The sequence below is a fragment of the Protopterus annectens genome, chromosome 7.part0 (genome assembly GCF_019279795.1).
Source record: "Protopterus annectens isolate FY-2018-M chromosome 7.part0, PAN1.0, whole genome shotgun sequence".
NCBI lineage: Eukaryota > Metazoa > Chordata > Ceratodontiformes > Protopteridae > Protopterus > Protopterus annectens.
Window position 1 is genome coordinate 315,139,433 of NC_056739.1, and position 14,605 is coordinate 315,154,037.

A 14,605-nucleotide genomic window follows, 5' to 3' on the forward strand; every position below is an offset into this window, starting at 1 on the left:
GGTCCAGAAGTAACTGAAGAAACACGATCTGAATGGCAGGTGATGAGGCACATACTTTCAAGGGGAATTGTACCTTGAACATACAGAAGCACGTGATAAAAAACAATCTGAAATGTTCTGACCAGCATCAGCACCTGTAATTATCTCAGATATGGTTGTTAATTCTAAATCTGTATCTTCATTTTAAGTGGGAAAGTCTGGCAGTGGAAGATGAAGTCCTGGAATCAGTAAAGGGGCTCGAACCAAATTTTTCTACTAAAAATCTAGCTTTTCTTTCATTAAACATGAAGAGTTTGAAGAATGCGCAGAAGCTGCAGTCCTACAAGAAATAATCCTCTCCAAGCCATTCTAAACTAGTTTACATATCCTGAGGCTGGGGGGATCTTATGTTCACATTAAAAAAAAAAAAAGTGTGACTACTGTTTCTTCTCTACAACTCTAAAAGTTCAATAATAAGAAAAAACTGATGGAAAGAAGGCAAATAGTAATAGCAAAAAAAAAATCTAACAATACATTAAAACTGAGCTTAGATAGTAATGGCAGTTAGACAAAAAGAAAAATGGGTAATAACAGTGCAAGGTTTGTGTTCTATCAAGAGGCAATGAAAAGGAAGGGAAAGCCTGCTGGAATAAATGAACAATTTGACAAGAAAATGACCTCCAAAAAGAAAAAGGAACACTGATTATATATGAAGGTAATCAGAACAACAAAAGGAAGAAATCCACCCCATCAAAAAACAAAACAAAAAGAAACAAACAAACAAAAAACCTAGACTTTTAACAGTCATCTTGTGGATCATTCTAAAGGTGGTTGACTGAGGGGCGTGGCCAAGGATGAACACAGAATAGCAGCAGATTTCTTCAGCTCCACCAATTTCATTACACTGACAGGAATTAATTACTTAAAAAATTAATTTTTGAAGTAATTTTCTTTCTAAATATGTTTGTTTTATATAGTTCTTGAACTATATCTAAAAAAGAAAGGAAATTTTAACAATATTCCTGTCAGAAATCACTTTGGAAATTTTCCTGTCAGTTTATCAGTCTGAAATGAGTTCCAGTAAGACAAATTCTCAAGACTCCAGCATCAAGAAAGAACTTCAGTCTCTGATAACTATAATCCAGCAACTTACTGCTAAGATGGATACAATGGATACTAAAATAGATACCTTCATAGAAAAAACTACAAAACAAATAGACTTGTTACATATAGACCTGCAACAACAGAAGATCCAGATGATAGGCATAGAAGAAGCTGTGAATGACATGGAAAATAGAATCCAAGAAGAGGAAATCAACATTGAGTTTCTGCTGAAACAAAATACACATTTACAAACAAAGCTGGATGACCTGGAACATAGATCTAGGCGCAATAACATTAGGATTTTTGGACTGCCAGAAAATATTGAAGGTAACAATATTACTTCTTTTTTAACAACATGGCTCCCTAAAACTTTAGACTTACCAGAAGCAAAGAGCACATAGATCTATAGCTAATACTAACTAACAAAAACTATCCTAGATCAGTTATAGTTAGATTTCTATCATCTTTTGATAAAGAGATGGTTCTTAAATCTGCTTGGGCTAAAGCTCCTGTTAAGATTAATGAGACAACTGTGCGTTTTGACAATGACTATTCTTCCTTGGTAATAGCTAAAAGAAAAGTTTTTCTGCCACTAATAAGGGAGATTAAAAAAGCACAGTTTAAAACATACCTTCTGTTTCCTGCCAAGCTAAAAATCTTCCTTCCTGATGGTCCTAAAATTTTTGATGACTTAGACTCTGCTTTACTGTTTATCAAAAAATATAAGATTTTGGATAAAATAGAGGAAATGGAATGGGCTAGTCCTTCATTAAAGAGACTGGCAACTGAATCTTCGTGGAAGACTTCAGAGAGGAAGAAGAGACTAAAAAACAAATGATTTGTTCTATGTTTTTTTTTTCTTTTTTCTCTCTCATCATTTTACTTCATTATTAATCTTTTTAAATATAGTTCCTGCATTTCCAGAAAGCCACAAATATTCTGAAAAAAGATTTAATCAAAGTTATTCTCTGTGTGCAAAGAAATGTTTTGTTTCATAACCAGTCAAAATATCTGAGGAACTAATAACAAGCTATTATTCAATTTGTTTCTCTTTCTGAAAAAGAGAAGTAAGGTCAGTAATTTGATACATTTTTTTCTTCTCTTTTTTTTCTCCTTTTCTTCTTTTCTTTGTTTAAACAATGACATTCTATTTAGATTATGTAGTGGGTAAAGGGTGGGGGAGGGCAGGAGAGAAGAGTAATGAAAATATGATAAATGGAATAATAACATATTTATTCCTTGTAAAAAGTTTATATGTTCTTCAAATGCTATTCCTAATTATACTTTCTTGATTATACTGCTTATGCTTGTTTGTAAATAATCTGTCATGCTTTAACTAATAATAATTAGAACTAAATAATAGTAAATATATTTTATTTTTAACTCTATTAATATAAACAGTAAGTAATATTCCATTGTATATACTTCTTATAGCTTTCTCTTACATTTTTTTTATTTCTGCTTTACACTCTTATTTTCCACTCTCTTTTTCTTTTCTTTATTCTTTCTCTATTTTTTTTTTCATATTAATATATAGAAATGCTTTTGATCATATAGACACAGTAAATAATAAGATTTGCATAAAAATTGAGTTGGGACAAAAATATTGAGTTTTATTACTTATTAATAACTTTGGGCTTAATTTCACTTACATAGAGGCTGTAATAACCTGTAAAATACATTGCGAAGGTTTTGTCATATTTTGATGCATTTACACTGCTAAATGAATGTTTGTCACTAGTTTTTAACAAGTTTCCCACCAAAATGTTAAGGGAGACAATCTGGGATGTGTGCTACCTCATGAACAGTGTCCTCGAGTTGTTTTAAAAGCTTCAACTCTCAGAATTCTCACAGAGAAGCTGAAAGCAGTCAATTTGACCTTTGACCCAGATATCACACTGACACATCGCAGATTCAGGAGGAACACTCTACCAGGAAGTAGAACTGATGCAAATGCGACTATGTGAAGGAAAATTAACTCTTTAACATTTAAATGTGAGTTATTTTATATAATTACTTAAATATCTATGTTATAATTCATAAAATATGTCAGTTATAATGATTTTAAATGATGCAGTTTCTTGTAGTAAGTAAATGTCTTATTTTAGAAGGCATAGAAAATGAAACATTTATTCAAGTGTTTTTGAAAATCTACTTGACTGCAACATACTAATCTGTGTTAAAAACTTATGTTCCAAACATATACATTACTATAACTCATTTAATTCATCTGATTGACAAGCATAAATAACTTTATAACTCTATTCTGGAAGAAATTGCCGTGATATATTTTAAAGCAGTAGTATAGACATACAAAATACAGATGGCTTTTTTTACAATAATGCAAGTGTTTCTGAGAATTTGCATAACTATGCAGTATGATTTATAACAATTTCTATAAATATAATATTTTATTCTATTGACAATAATGAGTATGAGTAAAATGCTCATATACAAGCAATTCAAGGTTTTTTTTGGAAGCTGTTGACTACATTTACATGACAGAAAATAGATGCATCTTAATATATGTAATGTCTGAACCATATTAGCCAAAGTTTTTGATTTAAATGAATGTTAGAACTTATTTTTACATACTTTGAATAAATTAATATGTAAATATGCCTTCCTTTTTTTTTCTCTCTCTCTCTCTTTCACTCTCTCTCCCTCTTTCACGTCTTTTATTTCTCTCTCTCCTCTTGGTTCCTAATATCAAGATTATTTGAATGCTATTTGAATACAAGTGTATTATATTACATAGATGTATATAGTAGTATGAATAGTTTTTTAAAAAAAAAAGTTCATTTTAGTTTATATGATGCTGTTTTATCAAATGTGTAGTCTTGTCTTGCTAGATAATTGAAAGCTGTTAATTTAAGTTAAATATAACCAGTATTAAATTGATAAGGTGGTAGCTGAGGTACTGCTGCTTAGGGTAGGGGGTTAACTTGAGTGGTAAATACTACTCTAAGTTGGAGTTTTTAACTCCAGGCTGGATGCAAGGTTTAATCCTTACATTATTTTCACTTGTTCATTGTTATATGTATATAGTTTTGACATCCACAATATATTTTGTACACTCATTGTCACTACAAACAAAATTGAATCCTATACAAAATCCCATAAGAGATTCAATAAATACAGCTATATTTAAAGGTACACCTAAAGGAGGAGATGTAACATTACTTATGTTGTTATTTGTTATTTTGATCATAAGATTCTTAAGTTTTAAAAATGCCAAATGACATCTTTAAAAGGAATTTCTTTAAACATTAATGGATTGAATAATCCGTGTAAAAGGGCAAGCCTAATAAGATACATTAATTTACATAAGGCCAACTTAGTCTTCCTGCAAGAAACCCATCTCTTGAAAAAAGATATTGATAAACTAGCCACAAACAAATATACAGTATTGGTTAGTTCAGAGCACACTCAGAAAAAAGAGGAGTGGCTATTTTATGGAATAAAAGTATGCCCATTCCTAAAACCATTAAGTGTTATCAGGATGACAAAGGAATGTTTTGTATGGTTACAATACAAATTAATGGGAAGACTTACACTTTAATTAATGTATATTGGATACCTGGAATTGGTATTAATACAGTGAAACATCATCTTGATAAGATCATATCATTCTCTATAGGAGATATTATTTTAGCTGGTGACTTTAATTGTATACTACATGAAAGTGATACTACCACTATAGGAAAAAGAAGAATTACATCTAATGCAAAACATTTAAATGATTTTGCTAATTCTTATCATTTGAATGATATTAATAATCAGATAGATTCAAAATCATTACCATACACCTTTTTTCTAACAGATACAAAACTTATTCAAAAATAGATAGGGTCTTTATTTCTAACCAGATGGTAACAGATTTAATTAATTCCAAAATCATTTCATGTCCTATATCTGATCATAATTCAATTGTTTTTGAATTCATGATGAAAAATACTCATAATGTTCAGATCAAAAGGATACCAGCATACTTAACTCAACTAAAAGACTATAAAGAATATATACTTTCAGAAGTAAAACATTTTTTAGACATAAATAATACTCCTGAAGTCTCCATTGTCTATGTTTGGGATGCCTTAAAATCATATCTATATAGACAAAGTATCAGATGGTATAATAATAAAAGGAAATCTTGGGATAAGGAATTGTTAGATATTCAAAGTAAATTAGACTCTTATAAACATAATAATAAAGAAAATATTATGGACAAGAAAGTTATTGAAGAAATAAACAAACTAAATGAGAAATACAAAGAAATTTTAACTCATAAAGTTAAAATAACTTTAGAGAAATACAAGTTTTTGTCTTATTCAATAAGCCCCAAATACTTACATAGACTTAAAAATAAAACAAAAAGGTTGAATAAACAAAACCATATCAAAGAAATCTTTTCTCTAAGGAAAAAGAAGAATGTTTCTAATATACCAGAAATACTAGATGAATTTAGAAATCACTTTCACAAAATTAACCATAATAACATTAACATGGAACCTAAAGATAAAATAAAGGAGTTTATAACCAAAAACATGAATAAAAAGCTTAATAAACAGCAGATTAAACTATTGGACAAAAGTATTTCATATACAGAGGTTATTACACAAATAAATAAGCTTAAATCAAACAAAGCACTGGGTAATGACTGTATTATACCAGAGATATATAAAATCCTTTCTAAAAGTACATATTCATTAATACATAAGGTTTTTATTTTGGCCCAAACTGAGTTAATAACCCCCCCCCCCATCTTGGCAATATACATTTATTTCACCAATTTTAAAACCTAATAAAGATCCAACTAGATGTACTTCATATCGGCCCATCTCATTACTTAATGTTGATTAAAAAATGTTTATGAGTATTTTTGCTGATAGATTGAAGACAATCATCCCCGGCATTATAGATATAGATCAGAAAGGCTTCATTGTAAATAGAAATACTTTTGATAATATATGAAGAACTTTAACATTAATTGATTTTGCAAATAGGAAAAAGAAAGATTTAACACTTATTAGTCTTGATATAAGTTCAGCATTTGATTCAGTAAGTTGGGACTATCTGTTTACCTTACTGAAGTGCACAAACTTCTCAGATGCATTTGTAAATCTAATTGAGCATTTATACAAAGGAACATTGGCTTATATTAAGGTAGGAACATATGTTTCACAAAAAAATACCCATTTTTAAAGGTACAAAGCAAGGATGTCCACTTTCTCCACTATTATTCACTTTAGTAATGGAGCCTTGGGCTAATTTGATCAGAAACAGTACTGACATAGAGGGTTTTGAAATAGATGAAAATACAACATCCAAAATTCAACTTTTTGCAGATGATGTTCTAATTACATCAGCAGGATCTAATTCTTCTATGCAGTCTCTATTTGATAAAATGATGAATTTTAAAAGTATTTCTGGTTTAATATTCAATGAAGAAAAAACTAAAATACTACCTATATATACACGAAAAAATATTCTCATTAGTGATTTTACTAAATATGTACCCAATTCAGGTCAGATAACTTATTTAGGTATAATACTATCTAAAGATATTAAATCTATTATATATAATAATTATAATACCTGTTTTCTTAATATACAAAATCTTTTTAATACCTGGAATAATATGTTTTTTACTATGGAGGAGAGACTTACAATTATTAAAATGATAATATTCCCCAAGATTTTATACTTAATACAATCAATAATACTTCCACCTACAAAAATAATTATCAAGAAACTGAATACACTAATGTTAAATTTCCTATGGGCACCTAATAGACCTAGGATTGCATTAAAGAAACATACTAATAGCTGGTCTCAATGGGGTATTTCTTTTCCAGACTTTAACTTGTATACTATCTCTTCTATTGTAAAAGTTATTACTTTATTAATAGATCAGTCATATGTCGCAAAATGGAAAGATTATTGGGAGCTAATTAGTATGCACTTCATGAAAATCTCCTTAACATATAAAAATATGACTGTAAATAACTCCATGTTATGGTTACTAAAGGAATTTTGTACTTCACCTATTACACCTAAACATATGGTTTGTTACCCATTAAATATTATTATTAGCTATCGTAACTTTATATTCATGCACCCTAAGTATAGGGAATGGAATTTTATTATATTCCTATAATGTATACTCAGGGTATGCTTTTGTCATCTACTTCTGAAGGAACTCATTTAGCTATAGATAATGATCTAAAGTACTGGTATCAGTTGATATCTGATAATAAAGTTAAAAATCTAGATTTCTTAAAACAAGAATTTGATCTAAGAGAAACTTCCTGGTTAGAGGTTCAGACCTTTAGACAACATCTCATTAATAAAATAGATCTAATGTCTATAACAGTTAAAGAATCTATTCCAACACTGATTGATTACTTGATATTAAATTTACAACATAAAGTTTCTGATAAAGGTAAACTTTCATACATACATAAAATTATCAGACAAGAAGCTTTTTACAGTGTAGATACATACTGGAATTATTTCACTTCTATTAATGGGGACCCACCAAATCAACAAGATAAACAATATATATTGGAATCTGCCTATAGAACTACGTCTTCCATTGTCTGGAGACTTTATACATGGAAATTTTTACATAGATCTTTTATACACCTTTGATGATGAATAAAATAAATAATAAAGATAATCTATGTAAGAGATGTAATGTAGAAATTAATGCTGACTGGGCTCATATGTTTTATGACTGTATAAAATTGAAAGAATACTGGAAGTCAATTAATGAATTTTTGCAGGCTCTTTTACAGATAATTTCATTATTTCTAAATCTCTTATATTATTCAACACACCTGTACCTCAAAGTGTTAAAAAGATTAAGCTTCCCTTGTTATGGTCTATTTTACCAGTGGCTAGGAAAATAATAACCAGAAATTGGATTTCAGACACACCTCCTTAGTTCAATGAATTTAAAAATGTTATGAATATAGTGTGCCATATGGAAATAAACACAATTAGGTCAAGAACAACTAGAAAAACATCTTATTATATTGTATGGGATAATTTACAAAATTTGTTAAAAAAAATCCTAATCTCAATAGCATGGTATTTTAGTTTAATTAATTGATCTGATTGTAGTGGATGTCTTTGTAAATACTTTAGTTGTTTTGTTGAATGTTATAATCATATCTATTTTTAATTACTTGTATAAAATTGTTATGATATTTCTCTTGTATGTTAAAACAATAAACCTGTTTTGAAAAAAAAAATAAAGGTGGTTGACTTTATTATGCAGTTGAAGAGATATGAAGAGGGATTTTCAGGTGGCAAGGATTATTAGAAAAAGGAAGGCACTAAGGTAGCCTGGAAAGTTCTGTGAGGCAGGCTAAATCCTGCTGGTCTTCATTCTACAGGTATAAAACTCTCAACAGCAGCTAAAACAGGATATACTTACAAGAATCGTTATTGGTAGCTGAAAAGTAATCAACCAGTTTAAGCATTTTAAAATTTTGTAGTGCTTTACCAGTAGCTCTCCTAATTTATTTAAATTAGATTTTAATAGCAGCAATAAATTTAAATAGCTTAAAGAATATTTAGCCAGTTCTGATTTCAAACCAACTACTTTTTCTGACAACTGCTTTAAAATGAAAAGTAACGGAATCAAAAATACAACTTCAAAGTATGCAGTAGAGTCATCGACCTAAATGAAATGAAAATGTAGCAGTGCTACTACCAGACATACTGTGCTATACTTTAATCACTCAGTATCATCTTTTGTAACTCAAGTTCATCCTTATATACATATAACAATGTCAGGACAATGGGCTTTCTTTGCTGCAGGATCAAGTGATTGCACATCATGTAGCTTAAGCAGCAGGTTTGAATGGTGTGTGTGGGAAGAATGCAAAACTGATTGTTACAACTGATAACTCCTCCAAGTTGCTGCTCCTTCATATATAGAGAAACGAGCTGTCTGGATAGAAAAAGGCTGCAAGAATCAATTCCGTTCATTCTTATGCAGCTTCAAAAATGACAACTGAAGCAAGTAAAATGGTGGAACAGCATGAAGCAATCCATTTGATCAAGGCATACCGAAGACATTATGGCTAAATCTTCTGCAATGTGGCATCACACAGCAAAATGAGTTTCAGCACTAGAACAGCAGGCAACTCAATCCATAAAAAGTCTGTCCTACTTATGAAAAATGCAGCAGTCTTTGACAGCAACACTTCCCAATGGACACTCAGCTAGCAGTGGTAAAACACAAGGCAGTCCTCAGTCCACTCTCATCTGCCAAAAGCAAAGGAGACAAATAACTGGGCTTGTCTTCATGAACTCTTGTGCCCTGCTTGGCAGAACCTGACCTGCTAGAGCATGTCCAGGGTATGAAAGAATCACTCTTCCAGATTCCACCCTTACACAGAAAATAAGATAAACTGGTTGACATACAGTTCTGAAGATATTTTCAGAAAGAAACCAATGTTAGTCCTAAAGGACTCATGAACCTTGTGAAAAACTAAACTAGGCTAGGGAGACATAACTGTCCTGCAGCTTGGAGATCATGCAAGTACTGTATGGGAATCTGGTCTGGAGTGGGACTTGGACAGGGCAAGAAAGTGATCTGCTGAGTCATAGCTGCTCCCTGTTGGACACCTGGAGGTGGGTCTGCTAGGCCTATATCGTTGTTCAGGTTGCCATGTTCTTTGCTGTCTTTCTTTCCTGGTCCTTCTGCCCCATTGGTCTTGGGTGTCTGGCAGGAAAGGACCTTAATTTTGTATGACAATTCTTACTAAATCAGAGGTGGAACCTACAAAACATCTTCAACAATTTGCAGGGACTTAAGCCTTATACTCCAATTTCCTAACTATACCATGAGCCCAGAGTCCAAAGAGAAATTCTTTGTCAAGTGAGGCATCAAGAATATCTGATTTAACATGATCAGAAAAATACTGACACCAGAAAAAATTTATAAAACATGTTTACATGAAGGCATGTTCACCTGTTGCTCTTATAGCCTGTAAACCAAATCTGTACCTTGACATCCTGTGTGTATGCACTCACAGCACCTTACTTTTCTCATAACAATTGCTATCTGAAGAACGCATACTATTCAAAAGGTTCTATTTAATGCATTTGTTAAGTGGGCAATTGAAATGGTCTTTCAAGGACCCTTTTCATCTACAACACAGGTCATAACGGTTAACAGCAAATGCAATATATGCATATGGCCAATTCAGTGTAGCCAATCAACCAGCGTTTTGAAAGGTCAGAGGAAACAGACAAGATGAGAACATCCAGTCTCTGTAAAGAGGAGTGGGGCTTTAACTGTTGCTTTTAATTTCTTATGTCAGTTAAAACACAGGAATTAAGACGTGACTAAGTGATAAAAAATATGCCAAGACAATTCCTTTCGATACAGACATCTTTCGGATATAAATCCTGCAGCTTGTACAAGGGTAAGAAACAAGAAAACAAGAAAATGTTGCCTTTCTTGTCTTATTTTATTACAGTTTTAACACAGAACTATATAAAAGCCTGCCGCTTGTATACTTAAGGGAAAAAGAGTAAAATATGTTTAGCCTTTCTCACTGCAGTTCTAATAACTGCAGCAGCACCATTTCTCTGGGCTAAGTGACACATTTTTCTTATATTAGGATGGCACATCACATTTTTCTCATATTAGCGTGGCACATCACAGGTCAAACAAAATATCTGAAATTTCCTTACTGTCAAGGAAGTATGCCATTTTGGTAAACAAATAAGCTTTAACAGCTTACTCTCTAAGGATTGTATCATAAAAGATACAATGAAAGACTGTTGCAATAAATACTAAAAGGGGTAATCTTAGGGTCTATAACTTTGTTTTACCTCTTAACCATTAAAATATGTAAAAATCCAGTGTGTCAACAAAAAAATAAAAATAAATAAATAATAATAATAAACTAAAACAGTACAAGAAATCCTGATCTTTTTATTCTCCTCTTCAGTAGTGTACTATAATCAACCCAACAGTTGAGGTGCAAAGAACGCAGTGCATAATGAAGTTTATCAAATAGTAAACTTCTGGTGATGTTAACAGCATTGAGCGAGTCAAAATATAGTAACAGAAGCAGAAACAGTTTCCCAAAAGTCCAAACTTGATGATGGCACTAGGAGTTGGGTCAAAGCCAAGCACTCCAACTCCTCTGCCAAAGTGGCCCTTTAAAGACATCTGGTAAGTGAGTGGAAGCTTCTGCAGTTCCATCAGTCCTGTCATCCTTATGGTCATAGCTTTGGGCAGAGACTCTACTTCTTCTTGGCAGGCTTGGGTGCTTTCTCCAGTCCTTGAACATATTTGCGAGGAATCCTGTACTCATCTGAAAGAATACAGCCAGAAAGTCTGCAATCACTACTTTATATATATACATATAAATGTCCTGTTAAAATTTCGCACAACTTATTATGCTTCAATGTATTTTCTGTATATGCAACATAAAAAGAAAAGTAAACCAATTAAACTAGAGTATAAAACTTCTTTGACAGAAAGCATAGTGATACAGTTCAAAATAAAAACACACACATACACATTCCAAAGAATACAATAAAAGTATTAACTTCTGTTAAGAAAAGAAAATGGATATACTGGACAAAGTCAGATGGTATTACAATCATTTTCAACATGTAGAACTTTTCAGTCATTGAAAACAGCAGACTGATCCATCAAGACCACAGAAGGCTATCAATATTTATTTTTCTGATATTTTTTGATAAGCTGCTCTTTTAACTCTTGTACTTCCTGAAGATAGATTTTTGTTGTTCTAAACATGCACAACTTTTTACATTATCCAGCTGTAAATAACCATCTTACTTCAGGATTAGTATCTTCAGTAATGTCAACATGGCAATAGAAAGTGGTCCTGCAACCCAATCATAGAAAGAGGTCCTGCAACCCAATCATTCCTTAAAATTTGCCTGTGTGCAACATAAAAGAAAAACCTCTAAAATATGCTTCTCTAGGAACATTTTCTACACAGGAGGTCTGAAGAACAGGGAGTGCAGGCTAATAAGATAAAATATTAACAGTGAGCAAAATCTAAACAAGAAAGACTCAAATTAGGCAGAAAAGATACCTAGACTGGCCCATGCACTGTGGTGAGTTAATAGTGAATCACCTATTTTTACCTTAGAGGAGCCACCTAGGGAATACAGAAGTAAAACTGTCACACAGCTCTTGAAGAGATTCAGTATCCTTACAGCATCTAGTTTATTCTGCACCTATACTACCCAATTTTGTATACAGAACAGCATTTAAGCTACCAGGTAACCTAACAGAATCGCATCCTACCTCCATTTCCAGTTTTTCTATACAATCACAGAAAAAAATGATCTGGGCTATAACAAGAACCTTATAGCATCATAACAATCTAACAGCATCTTTAGTACTACTACATGATTATATGTCACTACATTGCTGACTTACTAAACTGGCATACCCCCCTACATTGAGTTTCAACCATTTGTGGTCGGTCAATCAGACAAAAAAAAAAAGGCTTTATGCAGGCAGACAAGCCACCTATATCCCCACTCCTCCCTTCTAATTACATATACCAACTCCAAGACTGCAAAACAGTGGTGAAAGGGAAAATCTTCCCCCCACACTGTGTAGGAATCCTGCAGAATAATTTCCGGTATCCTGTGATGAACCTGCAGTTTGGCAAAATAATCTCCCTAACAAAACGTTCAATGAAACACTGAACCCTACTTTATGTACTGTTGCTGTCAGTGCCAACTGTACTACATTACCCAATTACAGCTTTAGCTCATAAACACAACAAATTATCTCACTGCCTTTAGGAAGCATTCTCATAATTTAAGTCTCGTCACATTTCTGAAACAAACTACATATTAGTTTGCAGGTCTATGTCTAAAGTGGTTTGTTAAAATTTAAAAAAACTCATTTAACTGGATACATTCAAGTTTAAACCACAACTTCATTATTCCCTCACCTTATTTTTCTCAGTAACTCACATAAAAAAATAACCATTCGCATGTCATGGAATATTAAAAAATATAGACAAGTAATAATTACTCTTTGCAGCTACCCATTTAACTTGCATATTTACCACAAACAGAATTAGAAGTAGGTAAAACTTTGTATAAAACAACTATCTTAAATTTCCAAAACAGTTATATGTGCAATGCCACTGCAGTGTTTAAAACATAGTTTAGCAGTTATTGAAGACAATTAAAAAATATAAAAGGAACAATTATTTTTTATCCAAGACTCGGACAGGTGTGGAACTGTAAGCAAATAACTTTTCAAAAAAACAGAGAATTAACTAATTTTAATTATTTCAAGTCTGCTTAAATTCTTTAGTGCACAGGTGATACTGCTGTGTATTTTCCTGCTCTGTTCTGTCTGATTACATTGCTAGTTTGTTTAGGGACTTTAGTTATTCTGCACAGCTGATTTCACAAGCAGAATTACTTGTAAATGCTATCTGTTTATATTTTAAACCCTGCTGGGCCAAAGTCTTGCAGTTTAATTCACAACGGTGGCAGAACTACACATCCCTACTACCAGACTTGTGCCTTAATCTTTTTTTACTGCATTTTTTCCCATAAAGAGTATTAGTGGTAAATTCTGACATAGTCTGGAACCTTAAACTACACTAGAAATTCGATAGTGAGAGAACTCTCTCTGGTCCAGTTTGTGCTTCAGTCCTTTTATATTCTACCTGTTTGTATTCTGTGTCTGCCCCATCCCCCGTTAACACATTAGTTTCTGAAATAGCTTCAATATTGCCTTTATTTGATTGCTAGCCTCTGTAGCTAGCCTGCTTGTTCCCTGAAAAATTCCCAACCCTCTAACCCTTCTGTTGCTGCTGTTTTATAAGGCTGTCTCTCTGCCCTCTGCCTCTTATGATTATCTGATTTCCAAAGTAGGGTTACCACCTGTCCCACTTTGTGAGGGACAGTCCCTCTTTGGGCAGTTGTGTCCTGCAAAAAAATTGAAAAAATGGCAAATGTCCTGAGATTTTTTGGACAAAAATTTCCTATATTTTCTTTAATAGTTGCATAAAACAGTTATTTTGTATCTGAAACACCTAAATGTTATAAGAAACAGAATAAGCAACTATAATGCTAAGAGAATAAGCTTTTATTTAGGCAAAAAAGTGAAGTTCTCTCTTTTGTACTGACTATGGGTATGTTTTGCCCTGCAAAATCTGATGTTTCTACAAAACATGTCCCACTTTGGGCAACTGAAAAGGTGGCAACCCTATTCCAAAGTCCCTATTTACGTACTCTTCTCATAGTTTTCCACAGACACAAGATACTGAGTGCCCAACCAGCAAACCAGTACTGTTCTTGAGTAAACCTTCTTTACTGCATACTGTCTCCTACTCATTTTCCTGAAGCTCAGCAAAGCCTGTATTCCTAGCTTGCATTCCAGAAGTGTTTTACTTGTTTCCAGTGACATCCAGGGAAAGCCAGCTGCTAAATATCACTTGCAATTTTCAGTGGTCTCTTTTGTTTCCTGCTTTTAAGTGTT

The 14,605-nt window shown here is 32.4% G+C and overlaps 1 protein-coding gene across 1 annotated transcript in view; it reads right to left on the minus strand.

Annotated features, from left to right (window-relative positions):
- Positions 1-11,024: 11,024 nt before the first annotated feature.
- Positions 11,025-14,605, minus strand: part of EIF2D (eukaryotic translation initiation factor 2D) — a 486,000-nt gene continuing 482,419 nt past the window's right edge. The window contains exon 15 of the mRNA XM_044076862.1: positions 11,025-11,429. Coding sequence (XP_043932797.1) covers positions 11,359-11,429 — 71 coding nt within the window. The 3' untranslated portion in view covers positions 11,025-11,358. The remainder of the gene's footprint in view (positions 11,430-14,605) is intronic.